This window comes from Cryptomeria japonica, chromosome 2 (assembly GCF_030272615.1).
Source record: "Cryptomeria japonica chromosome 2, Sugi_1.0, whole genome shotgun sequence".
NCBI lineage: Eukaryota > Viridiplantae > Streptophyta > Pinopsida > Cupressales > Cupressaceae > Cryptomeria > Cryptomeria japonica.
In genome coordinates this window covers 112,502,876-112,529,271 of record NC_081406.1, presented here as the reverse complement: position 1 = coordinate 112,529,271, position 26,396 = coordinate 112,502,876, and the positions used below count along the sequence as shown (strand labels likewise).

Here is a 26,396-nt window from a genome sequence, read left to right as displayed (position 1 = left end):
GCCGCTTTTCCAACTTTTTAAGCAAAAAGCTAAATTGCTACGTGGATACACCAAGCGTCCTTGCTAATGACTATCCAAGAAAACTAAATTGTTTTATTGCAACGTGTATTTATCATTTTGAAAGTTTCTGTCATCTTCTGTAAAAATGTTTGTTGCAGTTTCTGTCAGTCTAAATACGTTTGCTGTCAAGCTTAAGAGCAGATTTTCCCGTTTATTGACAGAACGCGCCTCTCGTCTGCTTGGGAGGCGACGCCGTCAGATTAACCCCGTCATTTACAGCTCCGTCTATTAACGTTTCTCAACGAGATATTTTTGGCTTTTAATAATCTAATATTAAAAGGACAACGGTGAAACAAGTAAAAAAGCAGAGGAGATTTCCGACAGCATAGCTGCGAGGAGATACCTATATATATATATATATATATAGACAAGGACAACGGTGAAACAAGTAAAAAAAGCAGAGAAGATTTCGGATTAAAAGTACAACGGACAAACAAGCAAAAACGCAGAGGAGATTTCGGACAGCATAGCTGCGAGGAGATACCTATATATATATACAAGAGGTATATTCAAATTAATGGGTTTTCAGGGAAGTAAATAAATGCCAAGTTCGCATGATATTGAGGGAGCAGATGGCCGATTATCTTTAAATTGATCTCGTCATTGCGGTGTTCGAATCCCCTGAAGGCGTGTTTTGGCGATGCTACGCTGGGTCGTCACAACGTTCCTCTGGAGAGAGGCCGCTTTAGCTTCTTTTTTCTGTTATTTTCAAGAATTTCAGAGATTCTTTTACATTTTAATTAAATTTGAAAATGAGAGGAGAAATTCAGTCCCGCGAAGGTCGGGAGCGTCTTTACAATGCCATTGCTGGAGCTTCAGCAGGTCAGTCTTTATAATTTTCTCTCCTCCTTAATATGGACTCTGGGAATTTTTTGCCAAGGATTAATTTAGTTGTAGGATTAATCTTCTCAGTGCTTATCTCTTATCTGTACAGAATTTTAGGAATTAATCCCCAATTGTGCCAATTCTTTCTCCGTTTTAGAAATTGAGGGTCATCATTAGCAACTGCTTTGAAAACTATGGAGAAAGAAACTTCCCAATTCTTATGGAAGATGAATCTTCTTTTGAACAGAGAAAATTTCCTATGACGGAATTTTTTTTTGAACAGAGAAAATTCCCAAGGACAGAAAATATTTTGAAAATATACACTCTACAACTGCTAATGAACATATCCCGCGAAGTATGAGGTAGATTGGTAATTGACTAAAAACATAGAATTCATATTTTAAATACAATGATCGTTGTCTTGACTAGTCGTAGGATGTTGATAGGTAACACAATTTCTTATTTATTATTATGACATATGACCTGTTCAGGACTTTTCTTGGAAGTCATATTTCACACAGTTGAATCCAAAAGTACGAAAACATCTCACACGCATGAAAAAATTAATTTAAGGTGCTTGTAGAAACTTTCAATTACTTAATACAAACATTGTTTACAATTTATACTCCGAAATTGTGCAAAATAAGGCTACTTGAGGGAACCATCGACTAGGAGGGAAAAATGTCTACACATTTAACCAAGACCGTCACGCCATCTGCCACAGCTACCAAAACCATGAGGGAAAATCAATGCCCGTGCCTAAATACGGCATTCGTAGATGCACGGACATGTGCTTTCAATCGCTAAAGCCGACAATAAAATGAATTTTTCATATTTTTGAGTGATAATAGGTATATGCAATTCTGAAGGATGAGTAATAAAAATTCTTTTCAGAACATAAATGCTGATGCTACAGAAATCCTTAAAACTATTAAAAAAAAACAAAAAACTAAACATTGTAAGTGCATCTGCCAATAGAGGATGCTAATAGGAACTCAACATCATCTTGCTGGTTGTGCTGACAATCCCTTGCTTTGACCTTAACATTAGCCTATCCTTTTTCCAAAACAAAGCTGAAAATTCCATAATCAGTCGCGGAATGGAATTCCACAAGACTTTCAGATACATGACCCTGCAAAAAGATGAATTGGGCTATATGCATTTACTGTCTGCCATTCTCCTAGGCTTTTTCAAGTTTGCATGCACTTGTCCGGAGGGTCTACTTCTTCCATCTTCAGCCTCGTTGGTATCAATGCCAAGCTTGAAACCTCCTCTTCCTCCTGCACTTGAACTTTTAACTTGGCAGATGTAGCATTCAGTTGCACTTCAAATCTTAACTTGACACATATAGCAGCAAGCTTTTTGCTTTAATGAGCAGGTGGCTTGCTCGAATTCCTCTTCTCGCCCTCGCCACCTCCTTGTGAATGGTCATTGTGTTGCTGGAATTGATTTGGCCTGGACTGTGATTTCCGACTGCCCTGTGTGTCCTGAAGCACTGCCCCAAAATAGCTGAGTGGTTACCTGAGCAATCATAGCGCTCGAATCAGTTGGTGCAACCTTGATACTTCCTTGCAAGTCATTTTTCCAAGCATCAGGGATAACTCTGCTGTGATTCAGGTGCCCTCATCAATTCAACATTCCCTTTAATCAATTTCTGCAACTTAACATCCTCAATGAGGCCAAAATAAGCACTTTGGATATCCTACGCTGGAAGCAATGTTTTTGTTTCTTCTTGAACCAATCAAGGTTTCAGGTGGGATTTTAAAAAGCTAATTGGCCCGTTTGGTGTTTGGGTTGATTGGTTTGGTAGAAAATTCACCACCAAATCAATTAGTAAGCGTTCTGGCAATAGCTAACAAGGAGCAGGTGTTGGAACTAAAGTAAATACTCATCAGGAATAGGTAGCTAATAGTGAATTAGCCAATACCTGTTTTGTACAGATTTTGATTTTGAGATATTCAATTTTCATTTTCAGACGATAACCAGAGACTGTAAGGTGTAGGTTCATTCTAGTGAACTTGGAGTGCATGTATATCTTTTTGTACAACAATAATTTGAGCCTCTTTGGGGATTTATTTTGTGTTTTTTTGTAATGACTCCTACTGGGACTTAACCTAATCTGCCCTAAAATTCCCCAATTAGGGCTTGAATAATGCTTGGTGATGTAGGGCCTGCAATTAGGTTAGTACCACAAGATAAATAAACATATAAACCAATTTTGTACAAATAGAATTCTAGTTCACTATTGTAACATCCAAGATGTACATACGGAATTCCCTTTGAAGTTCTATCCAACCAACTCATCATCATTAGGGAGCACTAGTTGGGAGACCATACAAGGCGCCTTGAGCCGTTCCACCCAGCCCAGGAGCATGGAATGACATCCTCTATTCTCGCCTCCGAGCCCCACTTGGTTCGTCTCTATTGGCGTGGCTTCCTAGCTGCTTGCAATCCTTCGTATGTACCATGTCTTGCTTCCAAAATGAGATAGCCCAATGGATAGGAAGTCCTTAAGGGAATTGTCATATGCATTACATATATACCCGCACAAATATGGCAAAGATATTAATATCTACATATAATCAGCAAGAAGGTTATATCTAACATTTAATAATGCATAATTATTAGGCCATATACATATATACACGTCATACCCCACACGTGGGTTGCTGACTTAGTATGTTGCAGTCTGAAATGGTAGTCTTAATCTGCTTGAGTGCGAAGTACTTTCCAATCTCTTTCTGATCGATGCTCAATACTCTGAAAATATTGTCTTCTTTGATGGATTCCTCACTTATGCTTGGGCAATGACTCTTATATCGTTCCAATAGTTTTGAAGAGTTCTATCTTCTTTTGAGGTTGCGACCCTTGGGATGGACTGTGTCTATTGACCTTACCTCATGTCTCTTCATCATCACCTCTCTACTCTATGATTATTAAATTTGTTTACTTCTTCACAAGTTAATTACTCCCTCAACGGGTTAGTGGGGGGAGGGGTCACTGTACATTCAGAAGAAAGTAGATGAACCAGAAGACAATCATGCTTGCGATGTATACGGGGTAATTGCGCTTGGCAAAGAGTAATAATCATACATAGTAGCATAATAGTAACCGTGATCTGCACATGTCAAAAACCACGATCTGCTTGCAGTGGCAGTCATGATCTGTTATCCTAGTCGAGTTAGGAAATAAGAAATTGTAAGACAATTATTTATTAAGATATGTTGATAATAGGTGTCAAACCATGGGGCATGACATTTTTAAATTATTTTTTATACTTGCTAGGATTTGCCTAGGGTATTGCCTGAGTGACTGTTGTGACGTTTTCACACATCGCCCCATTGCAAATGGGGACCCCTGCTTTTTTGCTTTTCAGGGTTTGTTTTCTAGGTCTTTTAGGGTTTTGTCCGTTAGCCTTTGCATTTTGAGTGTCGCCAAGGGGATCACATGGATAGCAAGTCCGGCTTGAGTGATGTCCTGATCCTGAAATTTGGCTAAGTCTGAAAGTCCTGATCCTGAAATTTGACTAAGTCTAGAAACTGAAAAACCTCCAAAAACTAGATTTTGCAATATAACTCCTGGAGGTCTGAAACCACTCTCAAACATCCTGAAAGTATATATGGAATATAACTTAATAGAAGGAAATCACTTATACTTAAATGTTATATTCCATAAAAATTATCCTGATAGAGAGTTCAAAAAGTCAAATTTCGCTCCTGTCCTTCACTGAGGATCCAGAGCGAATTTCACTCCTGTCCCTCTCCAAGGGACCAAGGCGAAGCGCTCCTGTCCCTCACCAAGGGTCCAGGGCGAAAAAGCTTATTTGAGTCATTTCTGACCTTGTTTGGTCAAATTAAGATATCAAAGGCGTGGTGGAGGACGAAATGAACGTGATAGAACACCCAGACGTGATTAAAAACAATGAAATGATGAAGTTTTTGCCTAGAAGGTCAAAAGCGCTCCTGTCCCTCACTGAAGGACCGGAGCGATTTTCTTTATATGCACAATTTTAGACCTTTCTTGGACATTAACTTTTATTCATAGCGTGAAGTAAGGTGAAGTCTTTCCTAGCCAAGGCATTTCATGACGAAAGATGAAGCATTTTGGCCTAGAGAGCAAAAAGCGCCCCTGTCCCTCACTGAAGGACCATGGCGTTTTTTCAAGTTTCTCCTCTTTGTTTGATATTTTATGGCAAAACTTGACTTGGATGGGAAGGACGAATGATGTTTTATGCCTTAGACGCGATTGAGGGTTTAAAAGACAAGGAAATATACCATGAAGTAAAAAGGCGCTCCTGTCCCTCTCCAAGGGTCCAGAGCAATTTTCCAAAAAGTGTAAATTTCTTGCAAGGCCAAGGCAAGTTTGTGATTGAAATGAATGGAAGAGGACATGATTAGTCCGTTGAAGATAATTTGGAAAGCTAGCAAAGGACGGATAAGCTTGAAATTGAAAAAGTGCTCCCGTCCCTCAACAAGGGACCAGGGCAAAAAACATATTATCTAGCCTTTCTTGCCAATTTTGGACAAATCTAAGCCAAGGCACAAGTTTGAAAAGATGTTTAAAAAGCTTCGAGGTGGAATTGAGATGCAAGAGTTGCGAATTTTGATGACAATTGGCAAAAGCGCTCCTGTCCCTCTCCAAGGGACCAGGGCGAAATTTCCAAATATGCCCATTTACCTTGCATTTTGAAGATGCTATTTTTGTTTCCAAGGCTCAAGAAGGGGTGAAATGTGATATTCTACGCCTGGAGGGTAATTTGAAGATTAATGTGATCAAGAATTTGTACAAGGACTCAAAAGTGCTCCTGTCCCTCACTGAAGGACTAGGGCGATTTTTATGAAATCAACAATTTCCCTCCGAGATTATGCTAGGGCAAATTTGAGCAAGATTGGAAAGGTCTTCTAAATCATGATGAACAAAGGTTTGACTCCAAAACTTGACAATCTTGGGCTAAAATACAAAAAGCGCTCCTGTCCTTCACTGGAGGACCAGGGTGAAAATCTTGGGAGAGCTTATTTTGCCTTGCAAAAACGAGTTAAGCATGCATGGAACAAGTGAAAGAGATCATTGCTTACACCACAACGAGAATCGACAAATGAAAGATGAAGGATTGAGGACAAAAGCGAAAAAGTGCTCCTGTCCCTCACCCAGGGTCCAGGGCGAAAATGTCCTAAGGCACGTTCCTTCTAAAGATCAAGTGAATTAAACTCAAGACTCAGTCAAAAATGCCATTTTAAAATGCCTAGATGAAGTGTTGGCAATTAAAAATGAGGAATGCAAGGCCTAGATTGAGAAAGGCGCTCCTGTCCCTCTCCAAGGGACCAGAGCGAAGTTAATGGCATTCATTAGTTTTTACCATATTTGGGCGTTAATATCCTCCAAATCGCATTAGATGCCAAATTGCTAACTTTGGAATATTTGAAAAAAATTAATTAAATTGGCATTTAATAAATTAATTTTGGGCCTAAAAAAAAATCGAATTTCTATTATAAAGGCATTTAAAATTAATTTTTGTGAAATAAAAAATTAAAAGTTGAGTGCACAAGGCATTATTTTGCCTTTATTTGACAAGTCGGCCTTCTTCTTGGTGGTTTTATTATTTCACCTTTTATTTGCTAGGTCGGCCTCATGGGTAAGTGGAAGGTGAGCGCTCTATATATTGGAGGTGTTTTTTCACAATTCAAATCATTCAATCATCCTTTCAAGTGCGAATTTGGAGAGCAAGAAGGAAGTGCGAAATCTGGTCTATTTGGAGCGAATTTATCTCAAGTGTTGGAGGCTAGAAGGTGGTGGAGTTGATTCTTGTGAAGACTAAAGGAGGCGCTTTTGCTCAAGGGAGAACTTTGATCTACATTTTGCCTAGCGAATTCACCTATTTTTGCATCATTTCTTAGAATTAGTACTCAAGTGGAGGTATGGCGTAATCACCTTAACACCATTGTTGAAGATTTGAATTTTGCGCTTTGTTTTGAAAATTCTAAGTTTGATGTAGTTAATTAGGAAATGATAACTCAAGATTTATCATGAAGTTTCCTAATTAATATCTTTTATCTTCCTAATTTCTACACTTCAAGATATAATACTAATTGTGAAATGTTGTGTAGGTATCAAATGGAGATCCCGGAGTTGGAAAATCAAGCCAGATCAAGGACGGTCTCCTCCAAGAAGATCAAGCAAGGAGAAGGGCGACCTCCTCCAGTCTAGCATCGACAAGGATGGCTTTCTTCGATCAAACATCAACAAGGGCGACCTCTTCCAATCCAGCTTTCCAAGGCGAGGTACATCATTATCCTGCACATCAAGGACACAAGAAGTCAGAGCAAGGGTTCGTTGAAGAAGCAGATAGTTCCAGATGAATTAATTAAAGCTAGCTTCTCAACAACATCAAGTTGAATATCTACCAAGTTACAAGTGTCAGACGAGGTGGCATCCTAGTCATCACTTCTCCAGTCAGTGTGGTCCACCTCAGCATGTCCAGATTCAATGTACTTAACTCATGGAAGGTGGCACAAACTTTGATGTACCTACCCCAGCTATCCATTGGTCGAATTTTCCAGAGAAGACATGTGTCCTAAAGATATAATTTTATCATTGGTCAAGCATTAAATGTTATGTAATGGTTGTAACAAACCCTAATTAGGGTTTTCATTGTAAAATCTTGGCCATTGATCTCGAATTGATCTAAGCCATCGAATTGTATTAAGGGCACTATATAAGCCCCGACTCTTCATTTTGTAAAGGCAGTTGGAAGCAGTAAGTTAGAGAGTTAGAATAGAGTTAGTGAATAGAGAGTAGCTAGCTAGTTGATAGAATAGCAATTAGAGTAGAATAGGAGGACAAGGCAAGAAATTGTTGCCATTGATTGTAAACAAACTCCATTTTCATTGAAGTAATGGTGAAGTGTGTCGTTTCTTGCAATATGCATGGTTTCTTGTTGAATCTTCAATCCTAGATGGTAGATGATTAGATGAATGGAAGAAATGTGCTTGATTGATGGTGAAATTCGTATATCCATACTACTAGCAGTTTGTTGATTGCAGACTTGCCTTGTGTAGTCAACTGGAATCATTCAGCTTAAGCTTAACTTCAATTGTTGCTTCTTCATTGATATGCATCAACCTGATGGTGTCTATGCTTGCAGTGATGATTTGAACATCATAAAGCTTTCCTTCGAAGATCGCACTAACCTTGTGGAGATGGTCCTGGGATGTCAAAACAAGACTTAGTTAGAATTTCATCAAAGATCATTCATTGCTCTTACATTCTTCGTGTTAGGATTAGATCCTTTCCTCGCCCTCGTTTTTTTTCCTTTTTTTCAAATCAAAGCTAGTAAGAGCCTGTGTTCCAGCAATATTCAAAGCAGATCAGATGTTCAATCATCAAATGTAAGTCCCCTTGTGATTCCAGCAAATCACATCATACCACAGAGAGCTTATCCACACGTAGAGATCCTACAACGAAGAACCTTGAAGTCACCCTGATTGATCCTTTTCGCGATATCTTCAGCATTCAGAGGCTTTACTCAAGAGAGGATAAGGTACCCTTGGGTATTTTATTCTGTGTTTGATAGTGTACAAAATACACGTCAACAGTGACTCGAGTTTGCTTGGGGTACACCTTTAGCATACTAGGAATGTACCGGAGTTGTTTAGGATGCAGTTGGAGCAAACCAAGACGCAATGGCCCTGAACATAGACTTGGACCCACCCAAGATGGGTATAGGGGCTTGTTGGGGCATAGCCGATAACCGAGTTAAAAGGAAAATGGGAGAGGGAATCTTTTTGCCCCTGTTTTCTTGTTGCTTTGAAGAAAGTAGGTGATCCCTTGACTAAAATAGAAAATTTCTAGGGCCTTGAGGCTTTTTTCAAATCCGAATTTGTCTAGCTCTTTGTTAGTGTTTTAGTTAGCACTTTTTGGTACAACACAAAATGGGACAATGTATAAGGATAAACCTTTCTTTAAATTAGAAAGAGAAGCAAAAATAGCGTAGAATCTGAGGAAATAACCTCTAGTTTTTTACATTATGTTCAAGTAAATATTGAGGTTTTGGACATCCATTGCAAACAAACTAAATAAATTGCCTATCTTTTTGGTTCTTGCTCAAGGGCACAAAGCTTATCAATACTTATACTTGAGATTACATATTTTAAAATCGTTTCTTAAAAGTAAGCACCTGTAGTAGCTCTCAAACATTCATGCTCTCTAGAATGCTCTCTAGCTAAAAGTAAAGACTAGAAAGCAGGAGGACAATACAAAAATTAGAATTGGATTAACTGAAACACAATTTAGCAAACTGGTTAGATGCTGTCATATACAAATCTATAATAAATTCTGCAATGAAACTTGCAATTCAAATTCTGCATTTTTCAAGAAAGACCATGTGACAAAAAGACTCTGCGATTTGACAAATGAGCAGACAAAAGATTACCATTAAAAATCTAAGTGCGAATGACAGTAATTTGTAAGTGTTTGCAAATTTTTGCATGGAAAGTAAGCAAAAAGCTGGCTAAAGTTTGTATGCTGCTATCAATAGATTGCTTGCATACAAAGGAAGCTCAAAATATACATTTTGGCCCACAGATTTAAAATTTGAATCAAGAAATCTTCAAATGGGTTTTTTAAGGAGAACAGATATCTCTACAAACGACCTTTTAGAAGATTGTTGTGTAAAAATAGAACATCTAAAGTAGATCTTCTAGAAAAGCTCATCTTGAAATAACTATATCCCAAAAATAGCAATGGCTGAAAATAGTGAAGGCTAAAAATAGTGAGTTTGATAGTTGGCTCCTGGAAGTGATTCTGATGCAGCTTCCCAATTGAACCATGGCAAATCCTTTGATGAAGTTTCCTTGATTTTGAAACTTGTGAACTTCAGTGTTATTGCCTTACACTTTGTCCACGATGACCTTTTTTGCAACAAATCATTAATCTTCAAGTGCCTTGGGTGAAGAGTGAGGTGAATCATGAGGTTCCACATGATGTCTGTTGTAGGTTTGGTAGGATGAAAACCAATGTCCATCTTAAAAATAGTGCAATAGAACTTAAAATATTTGCTGCTAACGATCAACATGATGCTGGTAAACTTGCTCCAATAAGATCCTTTTGTGTTTTGAAGGTGAAACTTGAACTTCTCCATGTAGAGGTGGTGTAGGTATGTTAACTGTTAATTCACTAAGCATCAAAGCCTCCTACAGGTTCAAAACTCAAAGGAGCAGAAAATTCCAAAAGTTTTTAAGTTTTTTCACCTGGACACAATCTCCATTGACACCAACAAATGATAATAAAACATAAATATGGTTACTTTAAGTAAAAAACGAGTATCAACTTGATTATATAAGCTTCTCACAATTCATGTCACCCCTTTCTTAATGGACATAACATGAATCCATTTTAACTTCGTTGTATAAAAAAACACACACCAAAATGCTTGAAGACTGACATAGAGAACAGGGTTATGCCTTCATTAACTAATTTCCTTCAGAGATTACATTTTCACATTCAATAGTGAAAACACATTTTGGACATAGTGATATTCAGGAGACCAAATAAAGTAATGATAAGTAACGTTTCAGATGCAGGGTTGCTTGCTTAATAATATTCAAACAAAACTTCCTCTTGGACAGATGATATTCAAAAGCATTCATTACTAGCACAAAAAATGCAAATAACAAACTTCAGAAAGGCAGAACATCAATTGAATGCTCAAAACACATTATGCATGCCTTGGATGTTTTTGGAAGTTCATGCCTCAGTAACTTCATGCAATATATATAATTGCACCCAAGAAGTAACTTGTAGTGCATGTTGTGTGTTATCAACCTATCAATGGGTAGTTGTACAAATTAGGCGTGGATAAAGTCATGTGCCACTATTTACCACAATATGAGCACATGGCTATGTTGCAAGAATGTTATAAAGGCCAAGCATGAGTTCATTATCAAGGGTGTGCAATAATGCAAAAAATCCTTCAAGACAAACTTTGGTGGCCAATGCTTTAGGAAAATGCTCATGAGCATGTGTGGAGTTGTGCCATCCATAGCAGCAAAAATATTTTGGGGAAAAAATTGGCAAACCAAAAGTATTAAGAGTTTTTAAAAAAACCAGCAAAAATTGAGAAAAATTGGATTTAAAAAAAAACATAAAAAATTGTAGAAAAAGAGACAAAAACTATATTTTAAAAAATCTTAAGGGCAATTCCATAGCATAGAGATATAGAGAGAAAATAAGATAGAGTTTAACCTAAGTTACTGGTTCCGGTTCGGATTCAGGTTCGGATTTGGGTACGGATTCGCAGATTCGGCAAAAAAAAATAAAATTTGGGTACGGGTACGGGTTCGTCCGTACATATATATATATATGTTCAAACTTCAAACATCAAAATTATATATGTTCACAGTTCAAACATACAAATATGAAACATACAATGTAACTTTCCCATACAATGATACATAAATGATAACAGATAAATCATAAATCATAAATCCATAATTGCCAATGCCAATAAATATTCTGATATTGATATATCATAAATCATCAAAAATGCAAGTAGAATAGGTTGAATGCATGTTTTGATGCATGAAATGCATCATAGAGGGGCAGATTAGGGTTTAGATGTAAAAAAATAAATAAAAAAATTGTTTTTTAATTGTTTTTAATTGCTTTCTAACCCGTGGGCCCCGTTTTTGGGAACCCACGGGCTTGGGTTCACCCGGGTCCTCCTGGGTTCGCCCTGGGTCCCACCCGGGTCCTGCCCAGGCGGCTGGGTTCCCTGTGGGTCCTGTGCCGTGGGCCCCGTTTTTGGGAACCCACGGGCTTGGGTTCACCCGGGTCCTCCTGGGTTCGCCCTGGGTCCCACCCGGGTCCTGCCCAGGCGGCTGGGTTCCCTGTGGGTCCTGTGTGACAGGACCCACAGGGAACCCAGCCGCCTGGGCAGGACCCGGGTAAGGCGAACCAGGCTGGGACCAGGACCGAGCAGGGACCAGGACCAGGACCCAGCCAGTTTAGGCAAGAACCGGTAACTGAGAGTTTAACCAATGAACTAGAGAAATTATTTTTTTTTTGTTTATATTCATATCGCTGATTACATAGGCAAATATGTAGTTAACTTTTTAAGAGGGCAGTCAGCAAATACACCAAATAGCTGTCTAAGTCTGAGATAAATATCAGCTAAGTCTATGAAGTAACTGAGATCAAAACTTAACAGACAAAAATCCAGCTATTGTTAGGAATTTAGTAAAAGTGGAAGCCATTTTGAAGTGATCCAAGACTTTCATTGTGATTGAGGCAAGGAGTTTTGTAGGGTTAATTCAATATTTTAGAAAGTTTATCAAATCATATTCCACAATTGTAATGATTTATATCGTAGAAGCCAAAATCGTTTGGGGAAAACATTGGCAAACCAAAAGTATAAGATTTTTTGAAAAAATAGGTAAAAAATTGGATTTTAAAAAATCGTACACAAACTACTTTTTTCTAAACTTAAGGGCATTTCCATAGCATAGAGATATAGAGAGCAAATAAAATAGAGTTTAACCCATGAATTTTAGAAAATAGATTTTTGTTGTTTGTATTCATATTGCTGATTACATAGGCAAATATCCGGTTAACTTTTTAAAAGGGCAGTTACCAAATACAACAAATAGTTGTCTAAGTCTGAGATCAAAGATTAGCTAAGTCTATGAAGTAGTTGAGATCAAATAATGATCTAGCTATTGTTAGGAATTTAGTAAAAGTGGAAGCCATTTGGAAGTGATCCAAGACTTTCATTGTGATTTGAGGCAAGGAGTTTTCTAGGGGTAGTTTTGAGAAAGCTTATCAAATCATATTCCACAATTGCAATGCTTTATATTCCCCCCTGATGGCAATTGATAAGTCTTTTATATGGGGTAGAATTCAACAAAAGGCATTTGTTTAGTTGAAGTAAAAGATTAGCAAGCCACTGGTTTTGGCAATACCTAGCTTGCAACTACTATTTTAGGTACAAATGTTAATGATTATGTGTTGGAGACTGTTTTAATACAAGTATGTAAGCTTGTTTGTTGTCATTCAGATTTATTTCATGGAGCACTGTAATGTCCCTTATTAGGATGGCTTATGAATTCTGGGACATAACCTAATACTTTAACTACAAGAGTCTTTTCCTTAAGAAAGTATTAAGAAACTGATATAGTTGACAGTAAATATCACTTGTAATGAGAATGATGAACGATGTACAGATATAAGAATATATTGATCTTCCCGGACTTGTTACAAGAGATAACTCGGTGCTATATATTTATATTGCAATTTTATAATGGATCTGATATTCTGTTTTATAGCGTGGAAGCCCTTCCCATCTGATATGATAGACTATCTTCTTCTATGTCTGAGATACAGGGGATGATGTAGTGGCTATTCGAGAGGTACTATCGTTCTTGTTATGATCGCTTCGCTAAAGAGATCCGAGTCTTGTTGGATCGATGAACTGTCTCAGCTGGTTACAGCATTTGGCCTTCGGCCATGCAGACTATACGATTAAGGTGAGGGTGTCAATGACATAGGTGATTTGGTCTCTAGCCTTTAACGTCTGATGCTTGCATCCGACTGGCGTCTTCGGGGTATGAGTTGTATTTGTCAGCTGTCGGCTATGGATTTGAAGTCCCCGTTTCCCTTCTGCTATCACACAGACTCTCTCTCTCCAAAATAACCTATATAATATCCTCCCTCCCTTTCGAGTGCTTCAATCTTTAGTATATACCTTACAGGTGAGGGGATACGATGTTTGAAGCCACCCATTGGTTCGACGCACTCCTTCCTCGAATCACGTTAATAGCTAACCAATGAAATGGTTAGTTTGATAAACGATTTCTTTGATAAATGTATTTAGTGCCTAAGTGTCATGTACTACAAGAGATTAAGACGTCGGTATGGAGGAATGTAATGCTCGATACCCTTAATGACGTGTTTTCTGCTCAGGGACGCTGTCTTTATAACTATAAATAGATATAACTCTTCCAATATTTATGGGGACATGACAGTCTCCCCTTCTTGAATTTGCTTGTCCTCAAGCAATTTCATTGTCTCTTTTTTTTTCCTACATTAAGATTACATATAATCCACTTATCAGATACAATCCTATGAGATGGTGATGGAATAATGATTGATTTACTCGATCAACCTGATCGCTTGTCTGATCTTCTTATGTGATGGCGATATGCTTTTAGTTGGTCAACCTAATATTTGCTCCGTCCAATTTTATTCTATTAATATGCAAAGATATCTGTATCGGTCTGGTAAGATTTTCGATCTGTATGGATGCTTGTCTGATTTACTTGATTATGACAACAATTCTATAAGACTTTTAGATATGAATGCTTGCCCGATATATCTTATAATTATATAAATTCAATTGGCACTGTATCTGTTTTGTACCACTTGTAAATATGCATCTAAAGTCAACAGGCTGCTGCTCAACTAGACAAAATCAACAAATGGATATCAATAGAAAAGAAAGATATTCGATGATCTTGGAATGAATATTGATCCCGTATTAAATATCTTGGTACTGATTGGTTGTGCATCCCTTTGATTTGGAATGATCGTATCTTTCCTTAATCGTGTCTCATACGTGTTTGTTATGGTCTAATCGCACTCCTTACATGAATATTAGTTACCTGTTTTTAATCACACCTTTCCATTGTTTTGTTCTTAATCGTTATCCAATAGAATGGTTAGTTGCTTATTGATTTCCTTAATCAAAATTTATAGATCATATTATCGACCTCCGTCCTTGATATGGAATATCGAAACCTTTTTGTCCAAAGATATAAAGTGTTGAGTGATTTATGATGATCACTCGTTCATAATTAATTGGTACATGTGGCTATAATGTGGATTGGCTACCTGACTCTTATCAAATCTCTTGACCATCTTCTATGGAATCATCACATAGTGATAACAATTGCCGAACTATGTTACTCATTATTTTCATTATCTTTGCTTCGTATGATTGCCGATATGGATGTATGCCTGATTGGTGCATAAGAGATCTTCACGTATAATGATCATAGCTTTAATATGTTATATGCCTTTAAAGCCTTCATTCTTTGATTATAAGAATTCTTGTTCATTTCTGCACTTTATTCTCCATTTTGTACTTGGATGCTTGATAGGAAAATTGTGAAGTCTTATGAATAAGACAATTTTCCATCATGTCTTCATGAACTTCGTCGCTATGGACTCTCTCGAAGTTGAATGATTTCAATAGGCAATACTCATGGGAACTAATCTTAGTTCCGGGAGGGGACATTACAGTCTCCCCTTCTTGAATTTGCTTGCCCTCAAGCAAACTTGCAATCTTGTGATGGAGATCATAACCTTGCAAAAAGTATCTCCTCCTTTATGAGTGCAAGAGGCTCTTGTCTTGTTTGATCTTTGTAACGTTCCTTAAAGGAGGGTTACATATTGCCATATAATTATCTCTTTAGTAATGTAATCTTGGTTTTGAATCAAATAATATCTTGTAAGTAGATCCTGCACAACATAAGAACATATACAAAGACACATAGATGCATATTTATCTTAGTGTTAGACAGGGAAATAGTGATCAAATGTCAAGATAATATTAATTAAATACTATGTTCGAACTTCTACTTCTTCAATCTGCTCGTATGGTTCCTTCCTCCTTCCCTTATTTGTTGGAAGAACCTGCACGTAGGAACCAACACGTAGATTAGTAGTACTAAACATGTAATCATATAAGTTAAAGTAATGATAAATTTTAGAAAGATCACTACTTAGTTTCTATTGCATATGTTGCAACTTGGAGGGACTAGCTTCCTTGAGCCATTGTCCAACTTGAGAGGGACTGGCTTCCTTGAGCCATTCTGTCCACATGTGGGAAGATTACTACTTAGTTTCTATTGCATATGTTGCAACTTGGAGGGACTAGCTTCCCGTTGATGTGTTTTTTATGCACATGCAAACACAGAATAAAATACCTAAAGGTACCTTATCCTCTCTTGAACAAAGTTCTCGACTGCTGAAGATCTCGCCGAAGGATCAGTCGGAGTAACTCCAAGGTTCTATTATGTAGGATCTCTACTCGTGGATAAGCCCTTTGCGGTATGATGTGATTTGCTGGAATCACAAGGGGACTTACACTCAATGACCTGAACATCTGATTTGCTGGAATCACAAGGGGACTTACACTCAATGACCTGAACATCTGATTTGCTTTGAATATTACTGGAACACAGGATTTCACTAGCCTAGATTTTTGAAAAAAGGAAAAAAGGATGAGGGCGAGGAAAGGATCTAATTCTGACACTAAGAATGTAGGAGCAATGAATGACCTTTGATGAAATTCTAACTAAGTCTTGTTTTGACATCCCAGGACCATCTCCACAAGGTTAGTGCGATCTTAAGAGGAAAGCTTTATGATGTTCAGATCATCGCTACAGGCATAGACACCATCAGGCTGATGCATATCAGTGAAGAAGCGACAATTGAAGTTAAGCTTAAACTGAATGATTCCAGTTGACTGCACAAGGCAAGTCTGCAATCAACAAACTGCTAGTAGTATGGATATACAAATTTCACCATCAATCAAACACATTTCTTCCACTCATCTAATAACATGAAATCAAATCTGAGAAGTATAGAGACCATGCAAATTGTTGAATCGACCCATAGATTTCGCCATTTCTTCAATGAAGTTTTACAAGCCTTTTACAACAACATCTTGGCGACAGTCTTTGCCTTCTCTTTCTATTCTACTCTAATTGCTATTCTATTTGCTTATTAATCATTAGCTATTCTAAGCTCTATCAACTAACTATTAACCCTCTAGCTATTGACTAACTATTAGCCTTTACAAATGAGGAGCCAGGGCTTATATAGCGCTCTCAATACAATTCAATGGCTTAGATCAATTTTAGATCAATGGTCGAGATTTTACAATGAAAACCCTAATTAGGGTTTGTTACAACAAACTCAATTCAAGCCAATGAAATAATTGCATTATTTGGACACATGTCTTCTCTGGAATATTCGACCAATGGATATCTGGGGTAGGTACATCGAAGTTTGTGTCATCTTTGATGAGTCAGGTACATTGAATCTGGACACGCTGAGGTGGACCAATCCAACTGGAGGAGTGATGACTGGGATGCCACCTTGTCTGACACTTGCAACTTGGTTGATGTTCAATTTGATGATGCTGAGAAGCTAACTTTAATTAACTCTTTTGAAACTATCTGCTTCTTCAACGGACCCTTTCTTTAACCTCCTTTGTCTTTGATGTGCAGGATGGATGGTGTACCTTTCCTTCAAATGCTGGTCTAGAAGAGGTCGTCCCTGATGATGCTGGACTGGAGAAGGTCGTCCTTGATGATGCTGGATTGGAGGAGGTTGTCCTTGCCCTTGCTTGGTCTTCTTTCATCTGCAAGACAAACCATAAGATGATTAAGGACACATAACAAATTCATTTCAACATAGCATTTTCCACCTTAAATCATCAACAAGAAGATATAAAAAATAAAGCTTGTTCAAGATTCTCCCCAGGGATAGGCCCTATAAGAATTTCACCCTGGACCCTTTGGAAGGGTCAGGAGCGAAATTTGCATTCCTGGCTCAAATTGTTCACCTTGCAACCGTACTTGCTTAGATACATGCCCAAGGACGCCCTCATTCTTAACCAACACCAATCTTGATGCAAATTTGGAGCAAAAGAGAGGTTTTTAAGAATTTCGCTCTGGACCCTTCGGAAGGGTCAGGAGCGAAATTCACCTTTTAGGACAAAATCTATCATGTTTCCTCTCCAAAATACCTTCCAAGGCAAGCACACACTAGTTTTCCTTCCTCTAGAGCCCAAGGATTCATGCATTGACCTCTATCATGAGCAATTTGAGTGAAATTGGGAATTTCGCTCTGGACCCTCTGGAAGGGTCAGGAGCGAAATTCACCTTTAAGGTCACAACTCTTCATTTTCTTCACTTCAATCCATCTTGCAAGGCAAAGTAACATCATTTCAACCTCAACTATGCGTTAGGACTCCAAGAAGTCTTGACTTGACACAAGGAGGAAATAGGTAGATGAAGAATTTCGCTCTGGACCCTTTGGAAGGGTCAGGAGCGAAATTCATTTTTTGCTTGCTTATTCACACTCAATTTCACTTCCTTCACTTCACTTCATCTGGACTCCCTCATATTGAATCCACTCCTCAACTTGGCAACATTGGTTTGATCTTCACAAGGCCCAAAAAGGAGAATTCGCTAAAAAACCTAGCCAGGAACAGGACCTATCCAGAATTTCGCTCTGGACCCTTTGGAAGGGTCAGGAGCAAAATTCTCATTTTAGCTCAAAATTCACACTTTTGAAGGTCAAACATCTTTCCAGCGCATTCCAAATAGCTTCTCTGACCCTAGTCTAGGCCTGACTTAGCACAAAATTTGGAGGATAAGATAGTTTTTAGGATTTTCGCTCTGGACCCTTTGGAAGGGTCAGGAGCAAAAATCTTATTTTAGGCTTATTTCCTCATTCTTTCAACTCCAATCCACCTCCAAGATCAAGGACACATCGCCTCACTCCTATCTAGGCCATAAAAACCAAAAACTTGACTTGATTTGCAAGGGAAAAAGGGCGATCCGAGGAATTTCGCTCTAGACCCTTTGGAAGGGTCAGGAGAAAAATTCCTGATTTGGCTCAAAATTTGCATTCTTGGTGATCAAGAGTCCTGTTAAGGCAATCCAAATGACTTCTCTAACCCTTGTCCAGGTTTGACTTTACTCAAATTTTGGAAGAAAAGATGGTTTATAGGATTTTCGCTCTGGACCCTTTGGAAGGGTCATGAGCGAAAATCACTTTTTAGGACAAATTCTACCTTTCAACTCACCTCCAAGGTCAAGGAAACTTTGCTCCATCCTTCCCTAAGCCATAAAAACCAAAAGCTTGACTTGATTTGCAAGGAAGATAAGTGATTTTAAGAATTTCGCTCTGGACCCTTTGGAAGGGTCAGGAGTGAAATTCACCTTCTTGGCTAAAATCCTTCATTTTTTCAATCCCACTCTTCCTTACAAGATACATTTCATCATTTTTCATCCTAGGAACAAGGATTGAAGCCTAAGCAAGGTCAAAAAACTAGGTTTACAAGGAATTTCGCTCTGGTCCCTTTGGAAGGGTTAGGAGCGAAAATCTCTCTTTAGGCTTGAAATTTCATCTTTTGTTGCTTTCCATCATTCCTCAAGGCAAGAATATGTTTATCCTTCCTCCAACATGCCTTGGACACTAAGAACTTGGCCTAACAAGGAAGACAATGAGGTCCATGAAGATTTTCACTCTGGACCCTTTGGAAGGGTCAGGAGCGAAAATCATGATTTGAGCTTGATTCTCCATTTCCCCAACTCCAAACCACCTCAAGAGGCAAAGACATACTATCCCACTTCCATCCATGCCACAAAAAACCAAGGACTTGACCTCCTCCAATGGAAAATAGGTGTTTTTAGGAATTTCGCTCTGGACCCTTTGGAAGGGTCAAGAGCGAAATTCACTATTTGGCTCAAAATCCTTCACTTTTCAATGCTTTCAAACATTTCCAATGGCAAAAGATGTCCATCCTTCCTTTCAAGATGCCTTGCAAATCAAAATTTGGTCAAACTAGGGAGGAAATGAGCCTTAGGAGGATTTTGCTCTGGACCCTTTGGAAGGGTAAGGAGCGAAAATCTTAGTTTAGGCTTGATCACTCACTTTTCAAACTTCAAACCACCTCAAGAAGCAAACTTAGATCATTTTCCACCTAAGGAACAAGGATTGATGCCCAAATCAAGTAGCGAATGAGGTTTATAGTGAATTTCGCTCTGGACCCTTTGGAAGGGTCAAGAGCGAAATCACTCTTAGGCTAAAATCTTGATCTTCAAAATCATCCAACTCCCTCTCAAAGCAAGAACATATCCATTCATCTCAAAACAAGGAAGGAAACAAGAGATATAAGGATTTTCGCTCTGGACCCTTTGGAAGGGTCAGGAGCGAAAATCATGTTTTGAGCTTGATTCTTGACCTTTTCAACTCCAATCCTCTTTGGGAGGCAAACATAGATCCTTCCTCTTGCATTTCCACCGAGATCCTGACTTTAGCCAAGGGAAAAATGAGTGTTTTCAAGAATTTCGCTCTGGACCCTCTGGAAGGGTCAGGAGCGAAATTCATCTTTTGGGCTAGAATCCTTCATCTTTACTCACTCCCTAAGGTTAGAACATTCAAAAATACCTCCAAACATGCCTTAGAAACTAGGAAATTAGTCTTGACAAGTGAGAATTTGAGGTTTATAAGGATTTTCGCTCTGGACCCTTTGGAAGGGTCAAGAGCGAAATTCCTAATCTTGGCCAAAATCCTTCACATTATCACATCTCATCACCTCAAAACTAGAACGTTGGTTTAAACAAGGGAGAAAATGAGGTTTTCAAGAATTTCGCTCTAGCCCCTCTGGAAGGGTCAGGAGCAAAATTCGCTTTGGACCCTTTGGAAGGGTCAGGAGCGAAATTTGACATTTTGGTCTCTCTGTCAGGATCATCTTATGGAATATAACATTTAAGTATAAGTGACATTTCCTTATACTTTAAGTTATATTCCATATATACTATCAGGATGTTTGAGAGTGGTTTCAGACCTCCAGGAGTTATATTTTAAAATCTAGTTTTTGGAGGATTCTTCAGTTTTCCAGACTTAGTCAAATTTCAGGATCAGGACATTCCAGACAACCAAATTTCAGGATCAGGACATTCCAGACTTAGCCAAATTTCAGGGCATTTGAAGATCAGGATGACATTCTAGACTTCATCACTCACCAACTTGACCTAGCTTGGACCTTCAAGAATGATACTCACTCACCAAGCAAGACACAATTAACAACAAGATCAAAACCAGGCCCTAAGGAAGACTTTCAAAGAAACCCTAATTCTGGGGCCCCAAAGACTCAACCTAGCTCAAGCAGAGCCTGCCATCCTAGCGACACTCGAAAAGCAAAGGCTAACAGACAAAACTCTAAAACCTAGAAAGCAAAACCCCACAAAGCGAAAAAAGTAGGGGTCCCCATTTGCAATTCGGCGATGTGTGAATACGTCACAACACTTCCTTAAGCCATTGTCCAACTTGAGAGGGACTGGCTTCCTTGAGCCATTCTATCCACATGTGGGAGATTGGCTTCCTTGAGCAATCTCTACCCAATCTTGAGAGATAATGACTTCCTTGAGTCAAGCTGCCCACATTTGGCTTCCTTGAGCCCTTATTCGTACTTAGGGCGTTGACTTCCTTGAGTCAAGCTGCCCATCTTTGGCTTCCTTGAGCCCTTATTCTTTAGAGAGGAATGACCTTCTTCGTGTCATCCTACTCTACTAGGGTGTTGTCTTCCTTGAGCCAAGCTGCCCACCTTTGGCTTCCTTGAGCCCTTATACTTACTTAGGATTGACCTTCTTTGTGTCATCCTACTAATCTAGGGTGTTGGCTTCCTTGAGCCATGCCGCCCCATATTGGCTTCCTCGAGCCCTTATACTTAGAGGGGATTGACCTTCTTTGTGTCATCCTACTCATCTAGAGTGTTGACTTCCTTGAGCCATGCCACCCCATATTGGCTTCCTTGAGCCCTTATACTTAGAGAGGATTGACCTTCTTTGTGTCATCCCACTCATCTAGGCAACGCGCCAGCTTCCTTGAGCCATGTTGCCTCTCTATGTGTGTACTTTATTTCTTGAATGTTTTAATATCTTCTTCCTTTTGGATTCACCACATTTAGCCCTTGATGGCTTGACAAATTATGCTATACTCCAATCTGCATACAAATTATGCTATACTCCAATCTGCATACATTCTTCTTTATAAATCTTGTATAAATGCTTCAAGTTTGCTCCAAGTTTATTTATAGGTCTTCCACTGACCTTCTTAATATTTAAGCTTATTTCCAACTTTTACTCTTTAGGTAATTTAATTCATGATCTATACATTCTCAAACATAGTTGTCTTTGATAAGTATGCTGATGATGATCTTCCAATTTGCAAATACCTCCAATTGCTCTTCCAAGTGTGATGATGGACCATGTAATGAACTTGTTGCCCTTGTTGCTATGTCTAATAGAATCAATAATGTTGGTAACTATGAAAGTGTTGCTCTTGATTTATCTTTTTTTACCCTGCATGATGGCAGGATCATGCTCTGCTACCACTGTAATGTCCCTTATTAGGATGGCTTATGAATTTTGGGACAAAACCTAATACTTTAACTACAAGAGTCTTTTCCTTAAGAAAGTATCAAGAAACTGATATAGTTGACAATAAATATCACTTGTAATGAGAATGATGAACGATGTATAGATATAAGAATATATTGATCCTCCCGGACTTGTTACAAGAGACAACTCGGTGCTATATATTTATATTGCAATTTTATAATGGATCTGATATTCTGTTTTATAGCGTGCAAGCCCTTCCCATCTGATATGATAGACTATCTTCTTCTATGTTTGAGATATAGTGGCTATTTGAGAGGTACTATCGTTCTTGTTATGATCGCTTCGCTAAAGAGATCCGAGTCTTGTTGGATTGATAAACTGTCGCAGCTGGTTACATCATTTGGCCTTTGGCCATGCAGACTATACGATTAAGGTGAGGGTGTCAATGACATAGGTGATTCGGTCTCTAGCCTTTAACGTCTGATGCTTGCATCCGACTGGCGTCTTTGGGGTATGATTTGTATTTGTCAGCTGTCGGCTATGGATTTGAAATCCCCGTTTCCCTTCTGCTATCACACAGACTCTCTCTCTCCAAAATAACTTGTATAATATCCTCCCTCCCTTTTGAGTGCTTCGATCTTTAGTATATACCTTATTGGTGAGGGGATATGATGTTTGAAGCCACCCATTGGTTTGACGCACTCCTTCCTCGAATCACGTTAATAGCTAACCAATGAAATGGTTAGTTTGATAAACGAGTTCGTTGATAATTGTATTTAGCGCCTAAGTGTCATGTACTACAAGAGATTAAGACGTCGGTATGGAGGAATGCAATCCTCGATACCCTTAATGACGTGTTTTCTGCTCAGTGACGTTGTCTTTATAACTATAAATAGTTATAACTCTTCCAATATTTATGGGGACATGACAAGCACTTTGGATATATTGCTCAAATAATGAATTGTATGTCTTTGTTTGAGCAAAAATTAACTATATAAATTAAAAATTAAAAATCATATACCTATATCTATATATATTATATATGTTTTCGGATGTTTAGTGTCATGGTAGAAACACTTCTTTGGTGAGGCAACCACCAAGGTTCCAACCACTGTTGGGCCATTGGGCTTGTAGGTCTTCTACCTTCGTTGGGCTGTTGAGCTCGCGAGTTTTGAACAAGTGAAGTGTGAGAAATGATGGCTTCCCTCCAACCACTGTTGGGCCATTGGGCTTGTAGGCCTTCTACCTTTGCTGGGTTGTTGAGCTCGCGAGTTTTGAACAAGTGAAGTGTGAGAAATGATGGCTCTCCAAAAATGGCCTTTGTTAACTTTAGTCTTTTAGATTAATTCAATACTCAGAAAATAGGAATTTAACTTAATTTCCAGATTATATGAATTGCTGATAGTACTTCGGAATTTCCAGAATTGAGTAAAAGTTAAGAAATGAACAAAATGAACACACAACACACAAGTACCCTGGGAAAACCTCCTAGGAGGAAAAACCAGCAAGAAAGATCCTCAGATCTGATTATGCCTTAAATACAATATTCTGATTACAACACTTATCTCTGATTGTTGTCCAAACAGGAAGTTGCCAAGGTGATGTAGAGTGATGCCCTAGTTGTAGATGATCAAGACATCCAACAGCAGAAGATAACTTCGATAGGCTGAAGCAGCATGTAGCTAAATGTTCTTGTAATTCACCAAGGAGCAGATTCGCCAAGTGTAGGAGGGCAGATCACATTAGGAGAAGAGCAGATCGCATTGTATGTGTGATATGAATGTCTTTACTTCATTTGAGAACTCATATATATATATCTTCCTCTAGGTATAAATCTCTAAAGTCGGCTTAGCATAAAATAACTTTTTATTTATTATTAGTCCTTAGCATGTTTTTATAAAGCCACATCAAGTGGCGTGAGGATAGGGTCTGCCCTATTTTATGTTGGCGTGAGAGAGAGGGCCCAACCCTAAGAGTGGTGTGTGGGAGAAGGGCCCAGCCTTAAGAGTGGCGTGTGAAGGAAAAGAGGGCCCAACCCTAAAGGGCAGATTCCAATGTTGCCTTAGGCAATTGGAATCCGCTCTTCACCCTAATTACAACTAACACTCCCTCTTAATTAGGGAGAAGAGAATATATTCAGAATATTGCTATCTTCCATCTTGCACACAAACAAAGAATGGATTACATAATCATAACATAGTAGACTTCCATCTTGCACACAAGCATAGAGTGGAATTACATAATCAAAGGTCTTCCATCTTGCACACAAGCAAAGATTGGAATTACATAACAAAAGATCCTTTCATCTTGCGCACAAGCAAAGACTGAAGCCACCTTACATTGCCCTCAGAGGGTGGTGAGGATCTTTTCTACCATCTTACATTGCCTTTAGAGGATGGTAACAATAATTCTTCTCCCTGAGAAGATTACCACCTTACATTGCCCGCAGAGGGTGGTAGATGCAACACAATGCATCACTGGGGAAGAGACTCCCTCTCAACCAAGGTCTCATTTTCTGATATCTTGAGCCTGTCTTTGAAGTACACAAACTTCACCTTGGATAGAGGCTTGGTGAGGATATCTGCAACCTGATCATCAGTGCTGACATACTTTAGTTGAATAGCACCTCTTTGCACCATATCTCGAATGAAGTGGTAATGAGTTTCCACATGTTTTGACTTGTCATGAAACACTGGATTGACAAACATCTTGATACAACTCTGATTATCACAGTGTATAACTGTAGGTACCCAAGGTTGTCCAAACAACCCAGCAAGAAGCTTACGAAGCCACACAGCTTCTCTAGAAGCAACACTTGCTGCAATATACTCAGCTTCAGCAGTACTTAGTGCAATAGAGGATTGTTTTCTGCAAGCCCAAGAGATCACAACGGATCCTAAGCTGAAACAAATACCAGAAGTGTTTTTCCTGTCTTTGACACTTCCAGCCCAATCTGCATCTGAGTAACTCTCCAAGGTTATTGAAGTGTTAAGTGGATACTTCAGCCCATAACCAGCTGTGCCTCGTAAGTATCTTAGAATGTGCTTGGCTGCAACGAGATGAACATGTTTGGGCAAGTTCATGAACTGGCTAAGAGCATTCATTGCATAACATATGTTTGGTTTAGTGTTAACTAGATACATCAATGATCCAATCAACTGCCTATACTCCGATGGATCTGCAAATTACAGTTAGCTGTAGAAACACTTAGCTTCTTTAAGTTAGATTCCATAGAGTAGACATAGGTTTACAATCCATCATTCTAAATCTTTTCAAAATATCAATAGTATACTTTCCTTGACTTAGAAAAATTTCGTTAGATCTTTGCCATACTTCTAGACCTAGAAAATAATGCATTAGGCCTAAGTCTTTCATGAAGCTAATTCTTTCTTACATCTAATATTAAGTTCATCTTTACCAGTAAGATATAAATCATCCACATATAGAACTAGAATTAGCATTTCATCATTAGATATCTTAAAGTAGATGTTAGAGTCAACATCATTTTTACAAAATCCTAAACTTAACAAGTACTTATCAATTCTTTCATACCAAGCACGAGGGGCCTGTTTGAGGCCATATAGAGCTTTCTTCAATCTGCACACATGCGATTCTCTATCCTCAATTTCATAACCCTCAGGTTGTTCAATATAGACTTCTTCCTCAATGACACCATTAAGGAAGGCAGTCTTAACATCCATTTGATGTAGCTTCCAACCTCTAGCTGCAGCAATAGCTATTATAGTTCTAATAGAGGTATATCTAGCAACATGAGCAAATGTTTATTCATAGTCTATGCCTTCCTTTTGAGAAAAACCACGAGCTACAAATCTAGCCTTATATTTTTCAATACTATCATCAGCATTATGTTTAATTTTGAATAACCATTTAGAGGAAACAACAGATTTACCTTTGGGTCTAGGCACAATGTCCCAAACATCATTCTTAATGATTGACTGATACTCTTCATCCATAGCCAGCTTCCAGGCATGATGGTTCAAGGCTTCTTTAACATTGCATGGCTCAGACTCAATGAGATTGCTCATCAATGCAACGTAGTTGGAGAATACTTGAGGTCTCTTGGTTTCTCAAAAAGTCCCACTGGGAGCAGCAAATCTTTTAGCGTCTGGAATGGTGTTTCTTACCCAAAGTGGCCTCTTTTTGCTAACAAAGATGTCACTAGGAATATCAGTGGGATTCATTGGCTCCGGTGGATCATTATGCTTTTCTTGAGGTGGAGGTTCAATAGGCTCCCTCTGAATCTCAGGGTTAGTATCAACATTCATATCTTGATTGTCATTAACTTCATCACTAACA

The 26,396-nt window shown here is 38.6% G+C and overlaps 1 protein-coding gene across 1 annotated transcript in view; it reads left to right on the top strand.

Moving 5' to 3' along the window:
* The first annotated feature begins 379 nt into the window (after window positions 1-379).
* The window catches only part of LOC131069318 (nicotinamide adenine dinucleotide transporter 1, chloroplastic), a 189,898-nt gene continuing 163,881 nt past the window's right edge, over window positions 380-26,396 (top strand). The window contains exon 1 of the mRNA XM_058004682.2: window positions 380-882. Within this exon, the coding sequence (XP_057860665.2) occupies window positions 813-882 (70 nt within the window). The 5' untranslated portion in view covers window positions 380-812. The remainder of the gene's footprint in view (window positions 883-26,396) is intronic.